Here is a 24023-nt window from a genome sequence, read left to right on the forward strand (position 1 = left end):
TAAATCAAGTGGTATAACAGCAGGACAGAGATCAGTGGATGAACAAAAGAATAGATAACCGCAAGAGTCAAAAAAAGTCACACTCTCTAGTCCTGCTGCGCTGGTAAAATTTCATAGAAGCTGTCAGATTTTTTGTTTTTTTATGCTACCAAATGGATAAACTTGACTGTGGAGCCTTTTGACCACAAGTAGTGGAATGAAATGTTTTGAGTTTTTTCACGAGTGGGCCCCCTTTTCATTTTTACTGTGCATACAAGTGTGTGAAAGCAGGTTTTTGCTTCCAGCTTTACATACTCCACTGTCCTAACTGCTGGTTGCAGCACTGTGGAAAGAATCGTAGCAATATGTGAGCAGTAGAGGTAAAAAAAAAATAAAAATAAAAATAAAACTGACTTTGCAGATGTTCTGTGGAAAAAGAAACGCCTCAAGGACAAACACTAATTATAAAGCATATTGTTATTTTAACCTTTAACTTCTAATAATAAGGATGTCAGAATGTTTTGGCACCATGAATATTTTTTTTCAGTAAATAAAAGGTGATAAAAGCCTTTATTTAAAAATGACAGGAAAAAATAGTGCCATGCATGTGGTATAACAGGTAATTTCTATATTTGTGTCTTAATATCAGTATCTTTATATCCCCATTTCTTTTTAAAAATGCAATAAGTGAATAAGTGTCCTTCTTCACAGCAGATTTTTTCCTGATGTATTGTACAGCAGAATCTGCTCTCTTCAAAGAGAATTTTTGTGACAGAGTATATCATCATAGATCACAGAGCAGCTCAATCTGTTGGTCTAATGCTGGACAAAATACTCAGGTCAGCGGGACCTTAACAGGAGAGACCGTCTATATAAGAATTCTATGGTCTTCTGGTTTTAGCAGGCTTTTTGAGCCCTGCGCTGAGTGGAAATTTAGTTGTCTCATTCCACACTTTCTTGTATTTGTGATTGAGCTTATAATTTGGTTTGTCTCCAAGCAGCACCAGGACAGATGACAATCTCTCATCTCCTATACTACAAGTGTGTGTTAGCTCATCTTGGCTCTAATCATAGTTGGCAGTCTTCATATCTACTGAACACTTTGCTATCTCCTAGTCAGCAGGCACTTTACAATGTTCATGGCTGCTTATTGAAATGTCAAGGCTGGACAATAAGTGGAGATGTATGCAGGCAATGTTAATTAAAATTTAATGACCTCACTTTGTCTGTCATTACAGCGAAGACATGATAGAATATATTATAAAAGGTCACCCCTGTTCCACCTTTCAGTACCTTTCTGCATGGCTAAAATGCATTGCTTTCTGCTGTAGCACATCTTGATGGCTTTGATATGATACCTGATATCTACTGCAATGCACTAATGCATTTGCTTTCTGTTTTATTGACCAAAGCCATTTCCTGCTTGCCGACATATATTTACACTGTGCATGAACATACCAAATGCCAAAGATCAGTGAAGGTTTGCAAAAACAGCATAAGAAGCTTCCTCCAACATAACTACAGCAGATAATGATAACACAGACTTTTTTGTTTTGTTTTGGAGGGTTTTTTAATGACTGATACATCATGTTACAATTTCATTATTCTGTTTTAAGATGGTTCCTAAAAAAACATCTGATGTTTCCATATTTTTTATGCATTTGCTCTTGGCCAGCACAGTGAATTAAAATATAATACTGACACAAAGATGTGGGCCACGATGAACTGAGAGGAACTGCAAAGAATTCCTTGTGGGTTCATCTATATGAGTCACACCTCTCATAAATAGTCACGTAGATGATCATTCATATAGTGCATATTTTTGCAACAGAGAGTGTGACATTTCTTGCTTTGCAAGCCCTCTTTCTCAGCCGATTTTGTATTTTCTGCTAGTGTTTGGCCCTGAAATGCTTATATTCAGTTCTGCTGTGTAGCTGTGCAATCATTTATTAGGTTTGACAACTGGCAGAATTTTCCATGCCACATGACACGTTTCTATATCGATTTCTCCCTTTCCCAGCAGTAGCAGCAGCATTAGTAGGTTTCGCTTTCTGCCACTGTGAACATTGACTTTATATTGGCAATATTTCACAGCGAGCACAACACTAACATCCCAACATCACATTAAAGTCTTTGCACAGTTTTATTTTTGTGGAAGGTTGATTTGCCATGCGATTGCAGTTTCATCTCGTTTCTCTTGTTCACTCTTGAAACATTCGTTTAAAGGTCTTGCATTTCAGTTTCTACATTTTCAAATATCACTGAAGATGGAGTACTCGGCTAACCCTGGCTGGCCTCTTCACATTGACCTCCCCCCTGTCAAGCACACAAAAGCCTCAGTCTTCATTTTTATGCTTGACCGAACATGATTTTTTTTTTTTTTTTTTTTGGCATTTTATTTCTCTGCTTACACAGTGTTTGGATTAAAGCAATTAAAAGTTGTTTAATTTTCACAGTTACAGAGTTGTATGCTTCCATTCTCTACATTAAACCTGCAATGAGGCACTATAATTGTACTGCAAAATATGCAGGTTTATGAAATAAATCGAAGTTTAGTGTGCAATAACAAGAGTAAAGAGTATTACATGTTTCGTGGAAGGCATCCTAATAGGTATTAAACTAATTATGTTTTTGAGTTTTTCAAAAGTTTGCTTGAGTATTATGGATTCGAAAAGTTAAGTTCTGCCATGATTTCAGCAGATCAGTTGTTGGATCAGAGAAATCCTTCTAAGCATCCACTTGAGAAATCTCATTCAGAGTGAGCTCATGAATCTGCTTTAACTACAAAAACTGCAAGCTTCTTTGCAACTCACCTTCACCCCAGCTTCTCTTTTCAGGATATATCTGACTGAACCAAGACCATTTGTCTTGCTCTGTAGTTAAAGAGGTGTGCTATTCCCTCTTTATGCTTTACATAGATATGTTTGAAACAGCATTTGGATTCCTCCATCAGCTGACTAAAAGGGGAAACAACTGACTATGCTATGGGTAATAAATAGATATCTCTACACCACTTAATGGACAGGCAGTGGAAAAGTGGAAGCTGATACAGGAAATCTTTGTTAGGTCATACCAATAGACCGTATAAAAGATTAACGTAGCTACTGTGACATCATTCACCAGTTTTTTGAGTTTAATAGCCTTGAGATGAGCTTTTTTTTTCCCGTCACCATCTTGAAATGTGATTTGATGACAAGAGACATGAATAACTGTGAAACCTCACACTCATTGGCTAATGGCTTTCAAACACAAGGTGGAAGCCAGTAAGCATATCCCTGATAATCTTTGTTTTTGATGCTTAGATACTAAAACCCACACTTAATGAAACCGTGGTCTTTCTCCCCATTTCTCCTCATTACCCTCCATTGATGTTTCCAAGAGTCATCTAATAGGTAAACTGTGTTTTTACTGCAGCTCTGGAAGCATCCAGTGTAAAAACCTAAAACCGACTGTAGATGGGTAACAGTATTTATTTGAAAGACAGGACAAAAATTTAAATTGCTCTTGAATTGGGAGATTTCCTCATATGTTCCCCAATGCAGCTGGTATATTCAGCATTAATTTAGAAATGCTAATATCCTTGCTGTCGTTGCCATGGCAGTTGATGTGCTTCATGATGTAGAAAATTAGCTTTTGCTGTACAATAACTCTGTCTCCCCTGGGCATCCCTCCTCAAGTACGGTGCCATTGTTCTCCTTTTCTTAGCAACAGCGACAGTGGTTGGTGTTCATAGAAGAGATGAAATGCTGTCTTTCACGTCATCTGGGACCTAATGATTTCTTGCTATTTTTGTCCTTAACCTAGTCTGTCAAGTTATCTGTATTGATCTCTCAGAGATGCATTATCAGTCAAAAAAGATTAGTGCTTAGTCTCAAGGCTACAAGGAGAAAATAACATATCAGGCTTGTCCTTGTAACTCTGAGTGATTTGCCAAATATAAGCCTTCCGGTTATGCTGAAACTCGATACTTCATTGCTTTTAGAGTGTTAGGTAAGTGTTGGCAAGCTCTATAGCTTTAGAAAACTTCATAAATCAATGTAATTTCCTGTAGTTTAGCTAAAGCTGTCAGTTGTCAATCTTATCATTAATCTGTTTTACTTGACTCAAACTGGGCTTTTTTCTTGTGTTTTTTTCCAGCTCCTAGAAGGCAGTTTCACATCCCAGGTCAGCCATGAAGTCGATGGGCTTATCTTCCAGCCATGTGGGGTAAGCCTTCAACAGAGTGTGACAGTTTGTCATTTTTCAAACCCTTAGTCCCGTTGCTACAGGTTGATTGTCAGACTCTGCTTTGTCTTCCTACATGCGCATACAAAAGAATCGAACAGCTTGTCACTACCACCCACCGTTTGTCACTCTCTGTGCCAGTCTTGCCCTCGGTTATTGTAAAGAAAACTGCAATACATGAATTCACAGGCCTTCCTGTAAGACAGTGCGCAGTAAACTTTGACACATAGTGTTTTCTGTTACAGCCTAAACGAACTTGGTTGAAATACGTATTTGCTTGGTGTTACGGCAGCAGAAAATCCTATGGCGGTAACACTAAAACACCTCTTTTCATCATCTGTAATTGACTCAAGGACTTCTAATCCACTGCAGTATATTCTACTTTTGCGAAATAATTTACAAACATTAATGCAGAAAGACCCTGGACTGAAGTTTTTATATTTTACAAAAACTTCTGTCCAATTTTCAACACCATTACAGAACCACCATGGTTTTATATCGTCTGACCTTACCTTCCTAAAGTAGCAGGAGAAATCGAGACTGATCCGACCATGTAACATTTTTCCAGTCTTTGTTGTCCAATTTAAGTGAATTGTAGCCTCTGTTCTTGTGTAATGGGAGTGGCACCCAGTGTGTCCTTCTGCTGGTGTAACACATCAGCTTCAAAGTTTGATGTTTTGTGCATTCAGAGATGATCTTTTGCACACAAGGACTGTGCCATATTAAATTGTCCATGAAAATACCAGTATAAATGTTTACATGACATAAACGTCATCCTCCAACCAGGCTATGAAGAAGGAGACACGAAAAGCTGCTGATGTGTGACCCAAATGTAAAACAAGTGACTCCACTTGTTTAACTAAAGGATTAAGCAGTTATTTTATACTTTTACTTAAAAGTTTCAGACAAAACACTTCCTAGGCTACTTTTGTGCTTGCATTTGACTTTGTGCAATAGTAGTGACAAAGCATATTGCACTAATGGTAGCCTGTGGAAATAGATTTATGCTTTGAAATAGGTAGTGTGTCATCAATGACAGCAGCTTGCTGAAAAACAAGGATGAAAAGCCCTTCATTTTGTTGGCACTAATAAATAAATGCTGCTGCCTGTAAGCTACAGTCATGATAATGTTGCTCCGTTCTTTTTTTTTTTTTTTTTTTTTTTTTAAAGATATATATATATATATATATATATATATATATATATATATATATATATATATATATATATATATATATATATATATATATATATATATATATATATATATATATATATAATTGCCAAAAGTATCATAATCACACTATATCACTTCCCCCTGCTGCATTCATTGGATGTAACGAGTGTTTATTTGAGTTACTGTTCCTTCCTGTCAGCTCCAAGCAGCCTGGCCATTCTTTTCTGACCTCTGACAACATCAAAGCATTTTCATCCAGACTACTGCCTCACTGGATATTTTGTCTTTTTCATTCTCTGTAAACCTTGAGATGGTTATGTGGGATTCTGATAGATCAGCAGTTTCCGAAATACTCACACCAGACAGCCTGGCACCAGTGACTACGCAGCCATTCAAAGTCCCTTAACTTGAGTTGGGGCCATGTTGATTGGCTGATTAGGTATTTGACTTCACAAACAGTTCAACATGCGTACCCGATGAAGTGGTTGGTGAGTGTATGTTGACTAGAGGTGTAAAAGTTGCAAGTTTGTATTGTGACACCCCACATTGGCCACGTGCTTATTTAGCTTATGCTGTTTAGTCATGTGGAGCTGTTAATGCCTGGTTTAAAATAGGCCCGTCTGGTAAAAGCTGGAATGTTTGTTAGAGAGTGAAGGGCAAATAGATCAGAGTAATACAGTTTTAGACAGATTTTTGTTTATTCTGTTTATAATATACAGAATGACCCTGCTGCCAGGTCGCCTCTGATAGCATTGATTGCAAAGTGCAAAAAGAGAAAATGAAATCCATTTGCAATCTTATAATCCAAAGTGCGTGACCAAGTTGAATGTTAGTATTGTCTAACTAAATGTAGCTATGAATATTTTATTGTTTTGAGTCATGTACCAAGTAATGTTTTTGCTGTTTCGTATTCTGGGCACAATTTTGATCGGTGAGGGAGTTTTTCCTAATTACAACAAGAACAGCAGAATGTTCTTGGCCAGATTGAATCCAGCTTGTTTTCATGTAAAGAACTGGGCAGCCATCAGTTTCATTACAGGGATAATTGGTGTTAATGTTTTTTTGTTTAGACACCTGCTTATCTTTGGTTTTGACTCTGGAAATATTTACCATGTGTGAGTGAGTCAAATGTAAATAGCAGGGAATGCAAATTTTACTTTCCAGTTTTGGTCACTGCCTATTCAGGAATGTTAAATACCACGTATTGACATATATACATATATATACATATATACATATACACATATATACATATGTGTGTATGTGTATGTATACATATACATATATACATATGTGTGTATGTGTATGTATACATATACATATATACATATGTGTGTATGTGTATGTATACATATACATATATACATATGTGTGTATGTATATATATATATATATTAGGGGTGCAACGATACTCGTATCGATATTGAACCGTTTGATACAGTGCTTTCGGTTCGGTATGCATATGTATGAACAATACAACATTTTTAATTTATTTTATCAACTTTCCTTCTGACGATGCTGTCTGTGTTGAGCGCTCAGTGGATCTGCGCTCGACAGTGCAGCCTAGGCGGAGTAGTCGAACACAGATTCACTGAGCGCAGGGAAAGCTAGCGAGACAGAAGCTAGGCTAGTTGCAACATGGCAAATTGAACCTCCCCCACCCTCATTCAGATCTGGCGTTTGGAACTATTTTGGTTTTCATGTGACGTATGACCCTGAAGGTAAGCGTGTCATGGACAAAAGTAAAACAGTATGTTGGATGTGCCAGCAATGCTCAATTGGTGGGAACTAGTGTGTTAGCGCAGTTAGCTCGTTAATGTGTTGACGTCTTCCAGCCCCACTCATGAGGCGATCCGCGGTAGCTCGTTAACGGAGATTTGCCGTGTTGTGACGTTAACGTCATTTCAGATTAACGCTGACAGCACTAGTGGGAACACAACCAATATGACTGCACATTTACTCCGACATCATCCTAGTGCAAAGACAAGTGGAAGCAGACAAAAACAAGCACGCATGCTACAAACTTTACCCGAGTCATTTATACAGCCGTTAGCACATGATTCTCCTTATGGGGACCTGATATGTTTAATATGCTGCTGAGAATATAGCCCAGAAGAAGCGTATAGTATAGCTTTTATTTTGGAAAGAGACATTTCTCCATAATAAACTCTCTTTTCCAAAGATGAGTGATTCCTCAATCAGATACAGGGCTCGCAAAATCGCTAGCCCAACGTCCTGGGGCTTTTTTCCAGTCGGGCTACCAAAATCTATCTCTGCCCTGCCCGTTGGCCTATCGTAGGAAGGAAAATTATATGTCAATGCTTTTGCATTCTTTCGGAAATGTAGCTGGGTAATTATGTCATTGGCATCGGCCACTGTCAATATGTGACATACTGAAATCGCGTTTGAATTTGCGCTTGTTTTTTGCTTTCACTTTGCAATCGCGTGAACTGTGTATAGAGAGCGACAGTACTGATTGGTGAGTGATGATAATTTGCGCACCAATTCTTCTGACATCGTCTTATCAATCGTTAGCTTACTATGCAAACATGACAAGTGAAATCTCCCGCAGCTTAAACATGTGAGAGGTTGATCGCGCAGAGAATCGCTGAGCGTCATGTGAGTGCGTGTGTAAAAGCAGCAGGATATATATTTTAGTTCTGCTGAGCCAAATAAGACAGGTCAGGGTGAAGAAGTGACAAAACGGAAAAGTTATGACAAATCAGACTATAAGGCAAAAAGAAAGTGCAGCCCTATGGTTTCATGGACAAAAGAATTTCTGTGGCTGCAATATGATGAGCTAAATAACCAGGGCTGCACATAAGTGGTCCGCAGGTGCGCATTCGCCGTCAAAATAAAAACGCGCACAAGATAAGAAGTTGCAACGCGTGTTTGCGTACATAAGATTTTCAGGAGGAGGACAGACATTTGTTTAGAACTCTTAAAGATGTCGAAGAAGCTCCTTTAAGCAATTACTGTGATGTTCCTCCACCTCCAAAGAAATGTCAGAAGGAGTCCGAACCACAAAAGAAGCGCATATTCTCGGAAAAGTGGTTGCAGGAGGTGAGCTGGCTTCAAACAAATGATGAACGCACAGAGATGTGGTGCAGAATGTGCCGTGAAAATTTAATAAATGACAAATTAATAAAAAGGCATGAACATTTTTTTTGTATTGAAAAAATATCGAACCGTGACACCAAAGTATCGAACCGAACCGAACCGTGAATTTTGTGTATCGTTGCACCCCTAAAATATATATATATATATATATATATATATATATATCAAGATTTCTTCTAATGTACAGTAGATCATTTACATGGAAGTTAAAAGCTTCTGAAAATCCATTTCTGAGGGTTTTCCTGAAATTGGTACCATAATGAGGTTCTGTTCCCATTAGCATAGCTATGTGGAAGCCATTGAATTGCATTTAAGCTGATTTATATTAGAGCTATCATAGTTTAAACCTCATTGTTTCCTAACAAATCTAGTCAACACACAAAAAAGAGATGTAAATTGTGTAATAAAAACCAACATTTTTCATACAAATATGCAACTATTTAAAAGAAATAGGGTGACACTGGAAAGCAACACTGGATTGCTTTCTTTAGGCCTCAGACACGCATGACTAGAATTCAGTCAGTCGCCACAAGCAGTTTCCATTTCTGGTTTTGTATCTTAAATGCTTACGGAGTAGTTAGCAAGTGTTTACAGACAAGTCACCAACTAGGGGCAATCAAGGCAATCTGCTCATGACCAAAACAATCTCAAGGAGGTTTTTGTTGCAGTACTTAGTCATTGCCAGCAACCTTCAGCAGTCCATCGCCATCTGGTTGAGGAATGTATGTTTTTCCTAGTCCTCCCTGCCAGGGAGTAGCTGACCAGTCTCTGGGCCTGTGTGACTGGGACCTGAAGCTGGAATTTCAGACGATGAATGCAAAGGTCCATATAGATGTCCTTACGCCTGCCTGTTTTTTGTGATCACGTGGACTCATCCGCAGACATTACATTACAGTGCAGCAGCTACACATGCGCCCCAGGAGGCAGACTTCAAAGTTCTAAGTATAACAAGAACGACTACCTGGTCGTCGGGTCTCCAGTTGTCTGAGTCTGAATATTACAAATTTTTCTCTGACTACAAAAATTAAATTCAAAACTTAAATTTAGAGAACCACAAAAACTAAACTTCACTGGTTAATTGTTGGTGAGCATAACTTCTCTTTGTTAGTCACAAAAAAATAAAATATTAACTCTGTTGTAAAGGGAATTCTCATTGAGATTGCAGAATCCACACAGTAGGGCTGCTAGCCTGCAAAAAATAACCTGAATTCTAAATCGATCTGAGATTTAACCACAAAACACAGTCGTTGTGTTTCTCCCTCTTGCTGTTTTTCATGATTTAAGAAGTAATTATCAAACTGTAGCTATACCCGTTTTGTAGCCACAGTTCTCAGGAAATCTGGCAAAAAAATTTGCTGGAGGCAGGTTTACACAGCTGCACTTTTCCTCCACCATCTGCATTCCTAAGTAGTTTCACAGAGCCTGCTTAATTGATGCATCACTGTCTCAGTCAGTATGTGGTGCAATAAATTTCTTATGTTTTGCAGGTGTTTTGGTCCTTCAGCAGTATCATCTTTCCAATTTCAGTTTTCTTCTTTCGATTTGCATTTGCATTTTGGTTCTTTATGAATGTGGTTGGGTTACTCTTTTCTCTCTCATGAAAGAAAGAATCCCGATTAGATTTAGGGTTTATTATTTCTGTTTTGTTTTTTTAACTCTTTGAAAGATTGTTCTGTTATATTATATTATCCTTGTCATTTATAAATTATTTACAGTCTTTATCAGAAATTGTTTTGGAATCAGAGCACTACGGTTTTGTTTTTGTATTGTGCAGCTAGTCATTCATTTATGATCATATAGTCATCTGCAACCTCTGTGAAATGTGATATGGAGGAGGGTGTTGAAAGCACACTGGCTCCTTTGACGTCACTATGTATGTGTCTGAGAATATGAAAAACCTTCAGAGGAAACGGCCGCATCATCTGCATCCCAGTCATGGATTAGGGCGATGCTGTCAACTGGGGTTTGTGATTTGTTTTGGCAGCCGTGGTTTACAGAATTGAAATGATTGCTGTTCAGCAGCCAGGAAGGGAATCATCAGGTGCAAATGATCTCCAATGAGAAAACTGATTGCATAGACAGGTCATTGTTCAAACAATTTGTTGTCAGGTGCCTTTTTTCACCCCCTCCCCTGTATAAGTCTCACCTTTGAATTGGATAGAAGTCCTTTCACATCACTGAAAGGCTGTGCACTGTAAGAGAGATTTTTTCCAAGTGTCTGTACTCGGTTTGATTCGTGATTGAATCGCTGGTCTTTTAAGTAACGTTCTTCAGCTGTTTCACATATCTGCGAATGAAATCTTGCCAAACTTTGAAGGTCAGCAGCTACTTCCTCCCTGCAAAGCCAGGCAAACTAATGGGCTGGGACCCAAAAAGATGACAAGTGTTTGAATAAAGGATGAAGCAAGTAGAAGGGAAATGGAAAATATTATGTAACAATGTCTGTTTTTATTTATATTGAACAAATTTCTATCCATCTGCTCTAGATGGAGAAAAATAATTATGATATACTTCTGCTTTAACGGGAGTTAATGATTTAGCATGCATCTAACCACTCCGAACAGCGTGATAGTAGCCTGGGTACAATCTCAACAGTTAATAATAAAAGCTGCCATCACTAGGGTTGGTAACAGGCACAACGCTGACAACACTTTGGACATAACACAAGTAGGAAAGATGTGCACCTGCTGTTTTGAGGTTTATTTGAAAATAGTCTGCCGATGTCTTACTGTGTGCTGAAAGCACTATAGCTCCCAGTTTCACTATTTTATAGCACCACAGAACAAAAGTTATAACTAAAAAACAGTTATACCACTTCAAGTTGTGTCTTTCTGTGTTCTGGATATTAGAGAATAAAAAGAAACAAATCTTTCCGTGTTGCAGTACTTAGATTTTGGATAACAGAAGAGTCTTTTGTTCTAGTGCGTGCAGTATAGATGGAAATCTAGCATCAAGGTGGAAGTGAATACTAATATGTAATGGCCTGCACCAAATAAAACATGTTACAAGAGAAGAATTTCCCTCAGATGTTTACAATGAAGAATTAAGTATAACAGCATGAAAAGGGCAGATAACCCTAAGTTGTAGACAACTTGCATATTAAACCTACAGGACCTCCTCAGCCATGGAAACCATATCATGAAGCTCCTGACACAGAGTTATTATGCTGATGTTAATGCCAGAGAAGGTTTAGAACTCTAAAGTTACTGAGACAGGGACGTATGAAGGACTTGAGCACATTATATGGTTGCGAAATGCTTTCACTATACAATAATACCACTTGCGTTTGATTGAGGACTATATAAGGGAGGTGGCAACCTTTAACAATATCACGCTCAGATTAACCCTCTCAAGGCAGGCGCTGACGATTTGCAACAGTTAAAAACTAACAACCTGATTACCCCACATACATATTTTATTAGTTTTTTTAACTCAGAAGTACCACTGCAGGACTTGGTTGTGAATTAGCAACAAAAAGTCTGAGAGGGTTAAGTGAAGTCTTTAGAACAACTCTCTTTCATAAATGTTTGTGAAGGCAGTTTGCATGGCTGGGTACTTGATTTTTATACACTTGTGGCATTTGGAGTCAGAACATCTGAATTCAATGATTAAGAGGGTTTGATACAATAATATGTTATTCAGTACTTTAATGTATCTTAATTCATTATGTGTTTGAAAACACACACAAAAACAGAGACAGTCTGGCGTTAAGGCTTTTCTAGTTTCATTTTCACGTGAGGGTGCTGCCAACTAGGAGCTGGCGACCTGCACATTAGTCAGATTTATGGTTGGGATGCACTCATTCGCTTCAGGACTAATCTTATTTAGAGGATTGCGTGCTGGCCAGATGTGATTAGCCTGCTTTAGTGAGAGGTTTGTTTGCCATTTAACTAAGAGAGCAGCATCTGCCACTCGTATACTAAATTTTGTTTAAAAAAAAAAAAATTGTAACTAGGAAACAGTGCGAGCTGTGTCGTTTGTGGATTTCTAACATAAACCAAAAGAGTAACTCAAAGTAGTGTTTTTACTATATATTTGCCACCTTTTTTTGGGTCGTGACTAGGGCTGCCACAAACGATTATTTTGATAGTCGACTAGTCACTGATTATTTTTGCGATTAGTCGACTAATCAGATCATCATCCATTGGACTAAAACGTACAGCTTATTGCACCAGCAGCATCTGCTCTTATATAACTATCATTAGCTTACAGCTTTAAGTGTTTAAGGTATGTGCTAACTAAAAATAAAGACAAGATGATGGTTTATTAAATTTTAATGAAGTTTGCAGATTGTTTCGGTGAAGTTTAATAAACTCCTTGCTATCTAAAATATAACAGGACACCAGAGTAAATTCTTGAGCATCTCACACTTCTGATAATCAGTTGTCTGCTTGATGTTTATTCAGCTGTGTAAAAACTATAACTTTAATCTCAGCCAAACCGATTTACTCAGGAACAAATAAAATACTAAAAAAGGCCAAACATTAACATTTTAAGTTATCTAAGTGACTTATATATCATGTTTAACACGAGTAGCGAAAGACGGCGGTGGGTTTGAAAACGATTTGCCGGGAGTCCGGTGTTCTCACCGGCTCTAGTGAGCCTTGCCCCCGGCTAGCTATCGAGCTAGTGGGTAACAGACGTCTCCAAAAACGTTGGAGCGCTTTTGAAAATATGTGGTGTCTTGATAAACTGAGCAGATATTTGAGGTTTACACAGTTACATTCTCACCTGAAAATATGTTAAACGTTTATTTTGCGACCCAGAAAGAATAATAAGAGTAATATTAAAACTAACTAGCTGCCGCCATTGTTGACAACTGTTCTGGGCCGTGCTATGAATTATGGGACACAGCTTCTTCTTCTTCGGGGTTTAACGGCAGCTGGCATCCTTGTACATGCAGTGCTGCCATCTTCTGTTTCAGTCCGTTATTACACTCTTAAATCCTACTACTTATTCCTGCGGCTTTTGTGATCTTACAAAGCGTCAAACGACGCGTCGACTATTAAATCAGTCGTCGACGATTTTGATAGTCGACGTAATCATGACTAGTCGACTAATCGTGGCAGCCCTAGTCGTGACATCCATTTAATGCTTTAGACATGATAGCAGCATTGCTCTGCTAATGTATAGGTCTTTTTTAACTTTTATTTATTTTCTCATTTTAATAAAAGTCGATTTACAAATGTTAGATGTAGCTCCTAGCATGGTGTTAAAGTTCAAGTAAAAAGAGTAGGTCAGACAAGGAGATGAGGACTGGCATTAGAATTTATTAAAGATTAATGACTGGAGAGAAGCACTTTGGAGAAGTTGTGTAATGTTATCTTTTACTTCGTAAAAGGGAGAAAAGATGCAGTCATGCACTGCGACAGAGAGAGCACTGTTCTCTCATGTGTACTGGTTGCCTCCAGATACAGACACATTATGGGCTGTGAAATTCCCTCAAATAACAGAAGGCCAAGAGTTTAAGTTATGCAAAAGGCTTCTGATCTTTTGGTCAGCTTTATCCTCAAGGTACACAGTCTTTTAAGTACATTAGTCATTCAATAAAGGCATATTCACAGAGGTTGAAAGCAAAAAGCATTTACTGCCAACAGCTCCAGCGATCATTAGTGTGCAGGGAGCCAGTAACACTCCTTCATATTGAAATTGTTTTTCTAAGTCATTGATTTGTGTTCGTGTCTACAGAACCCTTCGCAACCTTAATCTCCTTTTGTGCGAATGGGATTAGGGTGGTCTCGGGCTTAATCTCAGGAGGGTCTTACTTCAGTGAATGCCCATTAATGTTAGCACAAAGGTTAGCGCCACACCAGCCATCAGTCACTAGTCGCGTTATCTCACCCAACACATGGTGTCCTTGGGATATGTTTTCTTTGTTTAGGGAACATCGGAAAGAGTTTGAATTAAAAGATTTTGAACGAAATTGCCACAGATGGCAGAATTGCTTATGGGAACACTCCAGATGGTGATCTCGGTGCAAAAAGTACAAAGAAAAATGTTTCTCTTCTCTTATTTTTTTAAACCACATCATTTAAGCTGTATTCACAAATCTAAGGCAGTGCAAATACTGTACAGTTTGGACCCGGTGAAGTTAAAGCTTTTGAATCATGTTGCTGTAGATTATCTGAGACAGATATTTGAGTTTAGAAGGCACAACATTCATTAAAGCACATTTTATTTGCTCCATAAATCAGCATAATCAGTTTCTGTAAACTCACTTATTCTTCAGTCTGTGTCATAGCCGCAGTTTACCTCAAGATTTTCCCCTGCCCTTTATTTCTCAAGCCGGTTTCTCCCAAGAGGGTTTGTTTTTAATGCAACGGCTCCATTTTGCATATCAACACTCAAACCATGCATCAGTGTGACTCACAAAGAAACAGACCAGTGTGTCTGAAGCTTTACTCGTGGGAACAGATTTATTGGACTTGTCCCGCCTTTTGTCTTTAATCCATGGCACACTCGCCTCGAAGGACAAGGATGTTATTAAATTGAGACATTAAAAAAAAACTGTAATCAAAGTACTTACGAGAACCCTTCAGTAAGCTTCCTTTTACAGTAAATCAGGCATTATACATAAATTAATATTTCATTTATTATGAATGATTTCTCTTCTAATTTGGCAGATTCACTTTGATTGTGGTGGTGTGTCTCAAAGCACAGCAATCAGCCTTTTTTCAAGATGCACTTAAGTGTTGATGGATAAATTGTGTAGCAATCAGAGGCTGAATTTGTTTTATGCTTTCTGTAATTATCAAATAATCAGTTCATAGATGACAGGATTTGTTTATTTAATAAATACCATAACCCTCAGTAGAGCTGGGCCATATCATACCGTTCACGGTAATACCAGTATAATGTTGGGCAACGATAAGAAAATGAAATATCGCGATAGAATATGGGTAAAACGCGCATGCGCAGTGCCTTTGTTTTCATACGCACATGGCGGAAAAAGCATGGCGGCGACAGAGAATGAGAAGGGCAAAAGCGGATTGTTAAATGAAACGGATGAACCAGAATTGGTTTGTAAAAATGCTGCAGCTTAAGTGGCGTGGCAGTGGTTTAGCTTTCGTCCGTCAGATACACAACAAAGCACTATTTTTGGTAGCACATGCTAGCGGGCCGTCGTTATTACCATGTTTTTTGGAAAATACGGCACACTTAAAATCAATCCTTTGAATCCTCTGAAAATCGACAGTGCCCCTTATAATCCCGTGTGCCTTATGTATGAATTCTGGTTGTGTTTACTGACCTCGAAACGATTTTATGTGGTACACAGCGCTGGAAAATCTGTCAAATGTTTTAGTACGACTTTGCTAAGCTATGAACCCGCACCGCTTGATGGACTGTCGGAGCATTATCGCAGGCAGGAGTCTCGCAGAGTGATACGTACTGTGCTTCAACATAATATTACAGTATTATGTGTATAACCTCTTTAAGTTTTGTGGATATTATGCATGGTTATGCTGAGGATATGTTGGCCAATTTCCACTGGAAATGCCTTTTGGTTAAACTGTCAGCAAGGAATTTGCATTTGCACTGTTAAATCTTTATATAACTTTAATGCACATAAAAAAACAGCTGCTTGTTTAAGTGATTGGTTTTTTTTTTTGGGTTTTTTTTGCACGAGTCAAGTTGTGAAAATGTAAAGTATTTTGTCTAGTGCCAATTATATCGTCAGTTATATCGTTATCGCAAATTTTCAAACGTATATCGTGATAAATATTTTTGGTCATATCGCCCTCAGGGTAAATATTTACAGTATGTAGATTTTAGTAGCAGTGCAATCATATAAACTCAGACGTTCTAAACTTTAGGAAAAAAGTTAATGTGGATTGGCTATATGATGTCATACCTGGGGAATATTACGCTAAAGTTGGATGAAACTGTGGATGCTTCTTCTTTTATTTTTCCTTTTCATATTCAAGCTTTAGTGTCTGTGAAACCGTTCATATGATTTGGACACTTTTAAAGAATATATGTATGAGAAGCTGTAGACAGCATGTCCTCTGCTTGAGTTTAAATGTCTCAGCAGCAATCAAATAACTTCCCATGAAACATAGTACAAGCATTAACATTTCTTTGACATTTGATCGCAATTCTTTAGTCATCCTTGGATGTTTCATATGGCTGGCCATCAGTTAAAACTGCGTTTTGACAAGTATTTAATTTTTGGTATTGTTGGTTGTTGACGTGCAACATGAAAATGATCCCAAGTCCAGCAGCAAATCTACAACTGAATGGCTGAAAAGAAAAGAATCAAGGCATTGCAATGTGTCTGTTAAAAAGAGACCTCTGTGTGATTAAAATGCTCCGAGGGGTCCTTAAGAGCTGTACATACATAAATGCCTGCACATGAACTACACCTTGAACTGAACCAACATTATAAAGAAAAGTGGGAGGAAATTCCTCCACAGTGCTGTGAAAGACTGATATAGTCATTCAGCTTATCGGCTATTGAGCCATGCACTTAGTTTTTCATACAATGCCTCCACATTTCTGCTTAGTTTTTGTGAATTAAATAGGGTTACTGTGCAATATGTCATGCGGTGTTGATCATTTGAGGTTAAGTTTTTACCTAATTTTAAGATTATTACCAGATAATTTTTATGTGCTAAACATAAAAACATTGAAATAAAAGAATTGAATTTGAATTATTTTTATTTTCTTTGGGGAAAATGTGTTTAAGTAGCGTGTGTACATGATAGTGTACATTAATTTAAAAAAAAAAAAAAAAAGCAGGGGTCCTGAATATTGATATTCAGCTTTACTGTTTTTCTCACAATTCTGTGCCACAGTGAAAGTGACAGAGGTAGATTTCTCCCAGTGAAAATATGATTGCACCAGATCAAATACAGACATTTATTTCTAGACTGAAAGGGTAACAAATCTCTGATCTGCAGCAAATCAATAACTTACCACATTGTCTGTTTGCAGTTATTTTCTTTAAATTCTCATGTGGTTTCCTTTCCTCCTCTCAGTTTATTTATTTCTCTTTGCTGACATCAGTGAAGGTCAATGATTAAGCACCAACAGTCACAACAAAGTGTTTAATTTATGTTAAAAGTAGCGTTATCACAATAGTGATAAATAGTGATAAAGAGATTTTTCTGACAACGTGTCAAGCTCTTATAAAAAAAGTAATAGTTAATCATGTTTGTTTTGGTGACTTTTATGAGCTCAAGATTTCTCAAGGAGCTGAAATTTACTTTTTGGGCTAAAGCAAAGACTACGGGTGCATTTTTCCCTCTTTCTCTGCCTGTCTGTCTTTTTTTTTTTTAATATTGAAGGTTGAAAGGTTTTCTGTGGCAGATTTGTAGACTCCATTTAATTATTTATTTTGGTCCCCAAAAAGCTGAAGTTTGTTAAAGTAGAAAACTGCAAAGTAAGCAGGCCTGGCTGCGTTGCAGCCTACAGTGTCATCATGCTGGGATTTCCGAAAGCTGGCCCAATTATAATGTTTAGTATTTTTATCCAGAGTCTTCAGACAAGAGATAAGGAGACGGAGTACAGGGCAGTAGAGGTGTAGAATTTAAAGAAGAAACCAAAACATATTAAAATAGAGATGGCAAGACATGAGCTACATATTCTCTATATATTGTTTTCACACAATAGACGTATTTTCATTTGATTCATCACTAACGGTGGAAAAAATAGATACATCATTTTCCTGGAGACACATAAGCTGCTGACTATTATTCAAGTTTGTTGACTGACAAAGACCACATGAGCTAACAACAGCAAAATAACAACAAAGAAAGGAAAAGAAAAAGTCTGAATAGTCTATTAACATTTAAAGTATCTTCATGACAAACTTGTTCCAGCACGAAGAACTAAAGCTGCCACTGCAATCTGGAGCAGGTTTTGGCTTCAGCTGATTTTGTTGCTCAACTTTCCCCAAACAAATTTTCCAAAACTTTTGAAAACAGTCCTTTAAGGCTCTGATAATCACCGTATTATCGCAAACAGATTGCATGTCATTTCCAACTCCAATTAGTCACAAAATGATAACATACAAACTCTGTGTCATTGATGTCTGAGGCGCCAAAGTCATTTTGAAGACCTGGTCCAGGTTTTCGAAGGAGCCATTGCCGAGGCAATGAGATTGCAAATTCATCACATGTAGTAGCAATCATTTGTCCAGTCACATTCCTTTTTTTCGATCAATTGCACTAGTCTGTAATTAGTGCAGGAGATTTTTGGGAAATTTGCAATAAGTAAATGTGCATCATATCTCCAGGCTTCTGAATTCCAGGTAAAGTAGGGCGTTATGACCAAAAATATTTATCACGAAATACATTTGAAAATTTGCGATAACGATATAACTGACGATATAATTGACACTAGACAAAATACTTTACAACTCCTCAACTTTATTCGTGCAAAAACAAAAAATCAACGTATTTTCACTTAAACAAGCAGCTGGGTTGTTTTTATGTGCATTCAAGTTATATAAAAAATTTAACAGTGCAAATGCAAAATCCTTGCTGACAGTTTAACCAAAAGGCATTTCCAGTGGAAATTGGCTGACATATCCTCAGCATAACCATGTATAATATCCACAAAACTTAAAAAGAGGTTATACACGCACAATACGGTAATATTATGTATCACTCCGCGAGGCTCCTGCCTACGATAGCCATAATGCCCATCAAGCGGTGCAGGTTCATAGCTTGGAGAGGCTATGGCTGCTGTGAATACTCAGAATAAGATCTCTGACTGCAGACTGGATACATCTCGGAAGGGCTAGCTCGGAATAACATCTCTGGGCGCAAATTGGATGACATCTCGGGTAGGGCTGCTCAATTAATTGAATTTTAATCACAATTACGATCTGGGCTTCCAACGATCATTGAAAATGACTGAGCTGATTATTAGCCCCTCCCTCGTGCTTTACTCTCGCGCTGCTCCGTGTGGCAAATCGAGCGCACCTCTCTGCATTTTGAACACGTGTCACAACAATTAAGAGCAGCGGTCCCCAACCTTTTTTTGCGCCACGGACCGGTTTATGCCCGACAATATTTTCATAGACCGGCCTTTAAGGTGACACGGATAAATACAACAAAATAAAACTAGTACCGGTACCGAAAAAAAGAAAATTTATTCATAACACACGTGAAAAGACCAAGGAAAACCGAGTAAACGATAAAAACGATAACAAAATAACGCTGAAAACCGATAAAAACCCTAAAAACTATACATTTCACACCTGAGCCTCAACTCTCGCAGCCCGGTACCAAACGACTCACGGACCAGTACCGGGGGTTGGGGACCGCTGATTAAGAGGACCCGAGGGAGGCTCGGAAAGCTAAGCAGAAGTTATTTGGAGAGGAGAGTGACTGCCGTTGGTTGAAAAGAGAGGTAAAAAAAACTTCAATGGTGTGGAAACATTATGGGTTCGCGGAGTCAGACGTGGATCAAGTAGACATAGTGTGTAAACTTTGCTACAGTGTCGTAGCTGCACCACAGAGCAACACTGCAAAGTTCACTAAACATAGATGTTTACATTTTTCATTTATTTTTTATATTGCAAACATTTGCACTGTTATCAGTATTTGCACACTATTTTATATTATTTTTTGACCATCTTTAAAGTCATTATTCAATACATTGTTATTGTTAAATAAATATCGTCAAATAATCTAGATCTCAGTTTCAGTGAAAATAATCGTGATTATCATTTTTGCCATAATCGAGCAGCCCTAATCTCGGGGAGGCACACTGCCGTGAGTTCTCAGAATCGGCTCCTTGAGCACAAGAAATGACAACATCACAGAACGCAAGTATGGCGACGCTCACGGCTCTCCAACGGGAGATTGAGAGACCAGTGTTGGACTGTAGAATTGCTTTGAAATTCATATGAGCTGTTCGCACTAAAGTAAAAACCACCATCACTCATGCGGATACCCACTCGGCGCCAGCTGCGGTCTCAAGGCTGGAGCTGAACAACAACACCCTGATAACGACTGTGTTGAGTCTGTTCCTTCCCATTCCATGCAAGGCCACCTGGGTTGGCTGGAAGACTGTTTACTTAGCCTAGCAGGGCGAAGGACACTGTCTCAGCTGAACTCCGGACACCCACACACATACATATACACTGATATGCACACACTCATCCCCCGTCCCTTTCCAAACGCCTTCAACGCTTATTCCCTTCCGATGCTGCACCCTTTACCCATCCCTGTTGCTTGTAATGTGTTTCTTTGGTGTATTAAGAGTTTTTTCATGTGCTATGTGCAGAGGTGTTTTTTTCTGTTCTCAAACTGATCTCCCTGTTGGAGCTCAGTCTGGGGGGAGTTATTTTTTTCTCCTTATCTTTCCTCATGTGGTGCATTTTCCATTGTTATACCTCTCTGACCTGTCTTCCCCATGTGATGTTTTGTGTAATGTATGTATGGTCGGAGGGTAAGATGGCGCCGCCATTGCGTGCAATAGGTCGGCAGCCTTATGAAATTTCTCTTTGTGGGACTAATAAAGGTATATCAATTCAATTCCATTATACCGGTATTACCGTGAACGGTATGATATGGCCCAGCCCTAATTCCAGGTGCCACATCTTACAAAAAAAGGAGTAAGAAAAAGTAACTCTGGTCAAAGCCCAGGCCTGATTCTTCAGACATTGACGAACGTTCATGTCTGACAACTGCTTTGAAGCCACCCCGCTTTACCGTGTGAGCCTCTGACATAAAAAGGGCACCAGTGCAAAGAAATGAAAAAAGTCTTGGCGTTATATGTGAGCAAAAACATTGTCCACAAGTTTGAAAGTAGATTTACAACACTAAACTTAGGCCATGTTTTGTTCAGTGTGTTGGCTAATGCAAGATATTCCTGGAGTAAACATTAAGCTGATTCGTTTGTTCCACACTCGATATAGACATTTGTTTTGGTTTTATTCTGTCCTTTTTAAAAATTAATGACACTATACAGCCACTCGTCTGCTTTCAAGCTGTGCATCTCCCCCCATTTTGTCTTCTCCTTCCCTTCACGCTGACACCGGCAGCCTCTGAATTTCTAACTTGAAACAGCAAGCAATTTGTATGCAATGGAACATCATTACCTGAAAATGAATTTGATAGATGAGAGATGAGTTCCTCAATGTACGATCGGGTCTGAAGGTCTGTTTTGCACTTCAATAATAAAGCTCTTGTTTTGCATGTGCAGTCACTTGTTGACAAAACTGCCAATAGTAATGAAAGCACAGGTTCAGCAGGCAGCACTTTTTCCATTTAGAAACAAATTTAAAGGTTGACTTTAAAGATTTTATCTTTGATTGGGCTTTCATGAGGTTGTTGCTATGGCTCTGCTGGCATGCATTCATTTAAAGCAAATATAACTTCGGTTGAAAATGTTAGCGTGCACATTTTAGTATGCAGAGTTGGGAGCAAGCCTCAATAGATCCCAAGGGGCAATGAGTTTTATGGGGGTCCGGCCATTCATTAACTTGACAGGTTCTGTCAGTTTTAAGACCCACAGTACCTGCAAACATTGTTGCCCTTTTCTATTCTAGCACTTTACAAGTTGGCACCATGTTAATTTATTTTTTTCAGCTTACTTATAAAGTCATTTTATCAACAGTTGTTGACCATGTAGTTCTTAGATTTCATGTTTTATTTTGCAAAAGTGATATAAGTAATTTGCTAATGCTTAGTTTGATACCTGTGCTGCATAGCATTACTAATTATACTGAAGAATGTTCCTTTCCACACCCACATTTTCAGAACAAAAGATGTACTCAGTCAAGGCTCTGTAAAAGAGCCACTCCGTCTTTTTCCTCCTGTCTAGCTCAATACGACGAAAAGCTTTTGTAGCGTGTGTTGGTTTCAAAGGCACACGAAGGCCACCTCCCACACTGAGAGCTCCATGGTGGACAAAGCTGGAGGACGCCCAACACTTGTGGTCCCTTCTCTTTACACCAGAAATGATAAGGTCAATCTGACATGTCAACCAGTTTATAAAGTTATCTTCAGAGTTTTCCATCAGTACAGGAATCTCATAATGATGCTTTTCGCTGTGTTAGCTCTATAGCACATTTATAAGATGTACGATAGCGACTTCTCAGTCACAAAGTAGCTCAACCCTAAACCGTGCCTGCTTTATCATTTATTTGACTCTAGGTGATCTAGAAAGAATAGAAGTTAAAGGGACTTTCACATCACTTTTTAGACCTGGAGGCTGTCTACAGGACTGAAAGTTATTTTTGTTTTGTTTCTTTGGGAGTGTAGGGAGCAGGTGCAAGAGAACCTGGAGAGGTGGAGGTATGCACTGGAGGGATGAAAGTCAGTAGAAGCTAGGAAGAATGAGAAGGAGGCAAGGAATAGAAGAAGTGGGGTTGGATGAGTTTAAATACCTTGCGTCAACCATCCAAAGCAATGTCCAGTGCAGAGAGAAGAAGAAGTGAGGCAGTGTGGAGTGAATAGAGACGAGTCTCAGGAAGGATTTATTAGAGCGTAGCAGCAAGAACAAAAGGGAAGGTTTATAACATGTTGTTCATGGTTTGGAGACGATGTGGCACTAACAGACTAAAGACAGGAGGTGGAGCTAGAGGTGACAGAGTTGAAGATCCTCATATTTTCATTGCCATGACCATGAGGGATAACATTAGAAATGAGGTCAGAGACAGCTCAGGTTGCGTGGTTCGGAGGCAAAGTAAAACCTGAGTTACATTTCTGCGCCAGATCTACAACTTAATTTCCATGATAACTGGAAACCTGTTTTAAGTCTATGATGCAACTGCAAGTCTTGTCAACACACACAATAAAGACTTGAATGGCATGGAAGCTTGCGGTGTAGGGATAAAAGAAATTTCCAGTTACTATGTAAGTTAGGACGTAGAGTCTAAATTAAGCTTTAGAGAGAGAAGCAAGACTGAGATGGTTTGGACAAAGTATCCTCCCAGGCAGAAGGAATTAATGCAAGACCACAGAGGACGTTCATGATTTAGTAAAAGAGAGCATGCAGAGGGTTCTTGTGACAGAAGATAAGGTTAAGGATAGAACCTGTCTTTCCAAAGTGTACCCTGGTTTTCATGGAATGTCAGCTGGAATACAATTCATCCACCTTCAGCGGCTTTCTAAATGGGTAAAACTGATATAGTTAGTTGATAGGTGAAGATGACAATAAAATACTAATTCATTTTTTAACTGTTTGTTGTGGTTTATGCTTCTTTATTCTCTGTGTCCCCTTGATGTGTTGTTCCATGACCCCTCATGAATTTGCACCCAATATCTCAGCTTTCATTTATAGTCGCCAGCAGAGGCTCTAAAATTCTTGACTGAAAGGTTTCAGAAGACGTGCTTAGATAACAAATATCTGGGGAAAATACAGAGCCCATATCACAAAGATTCACATTCACACGGGACTAATGTGAGCGCTGGATCTCCGTGTTTAATACATTATGGCAGGTAATTGGAGTTCTTCAGCTTTTAAATTACAAACTTGAAAGAATTGCACAAAATGGGGTTCACACACAACCTTCACTGTTATTCCAGATAACTGGAGCTCCCCAGTGAATGCTAGTCCTGTGAGC

The 24023-nt window shown here is 38.6% G+C and overlaps 1 protein-coding gene across 1 annotated transcript in view; it reads left to right on the forward strand.

Annotated features, from left to right (window-relative positions):
- Positions 1 to 24023, forward strand: part of rngtt (RNA guanylyltransferase and 5'-phosphatase) — a 117101-nt gene that overhangs the window by 64018 nt on the left and 29060 nt on the right. The window contains exon 12 of the mRNA XM_006792622.3: positions 4117 to 4185. Coding sequence (XP_006792685.1) covers positions 4117 to 4185 — 69 coding nt within the window. The remainder of the gene's footprint in view (positions 1 to 4116; positions 4186 to 24023) is intronic.

The sequence above is a fragment of the Neolamprologus brichardi genome, chromosome 15 (assembly GCF_056152115.1).
Source record: "Neolamprologus brichardi isolate AB-2024 chromosome 15, ASM5615211v1, whole genome shotgun sequence".
Taxonomy (NCBI): Eukaryota; Metazoa; Chordata; class Actinopteri; order Cichliformes; family Cichlidae; genus Neolamprologus; species Neolamprologus brichardi.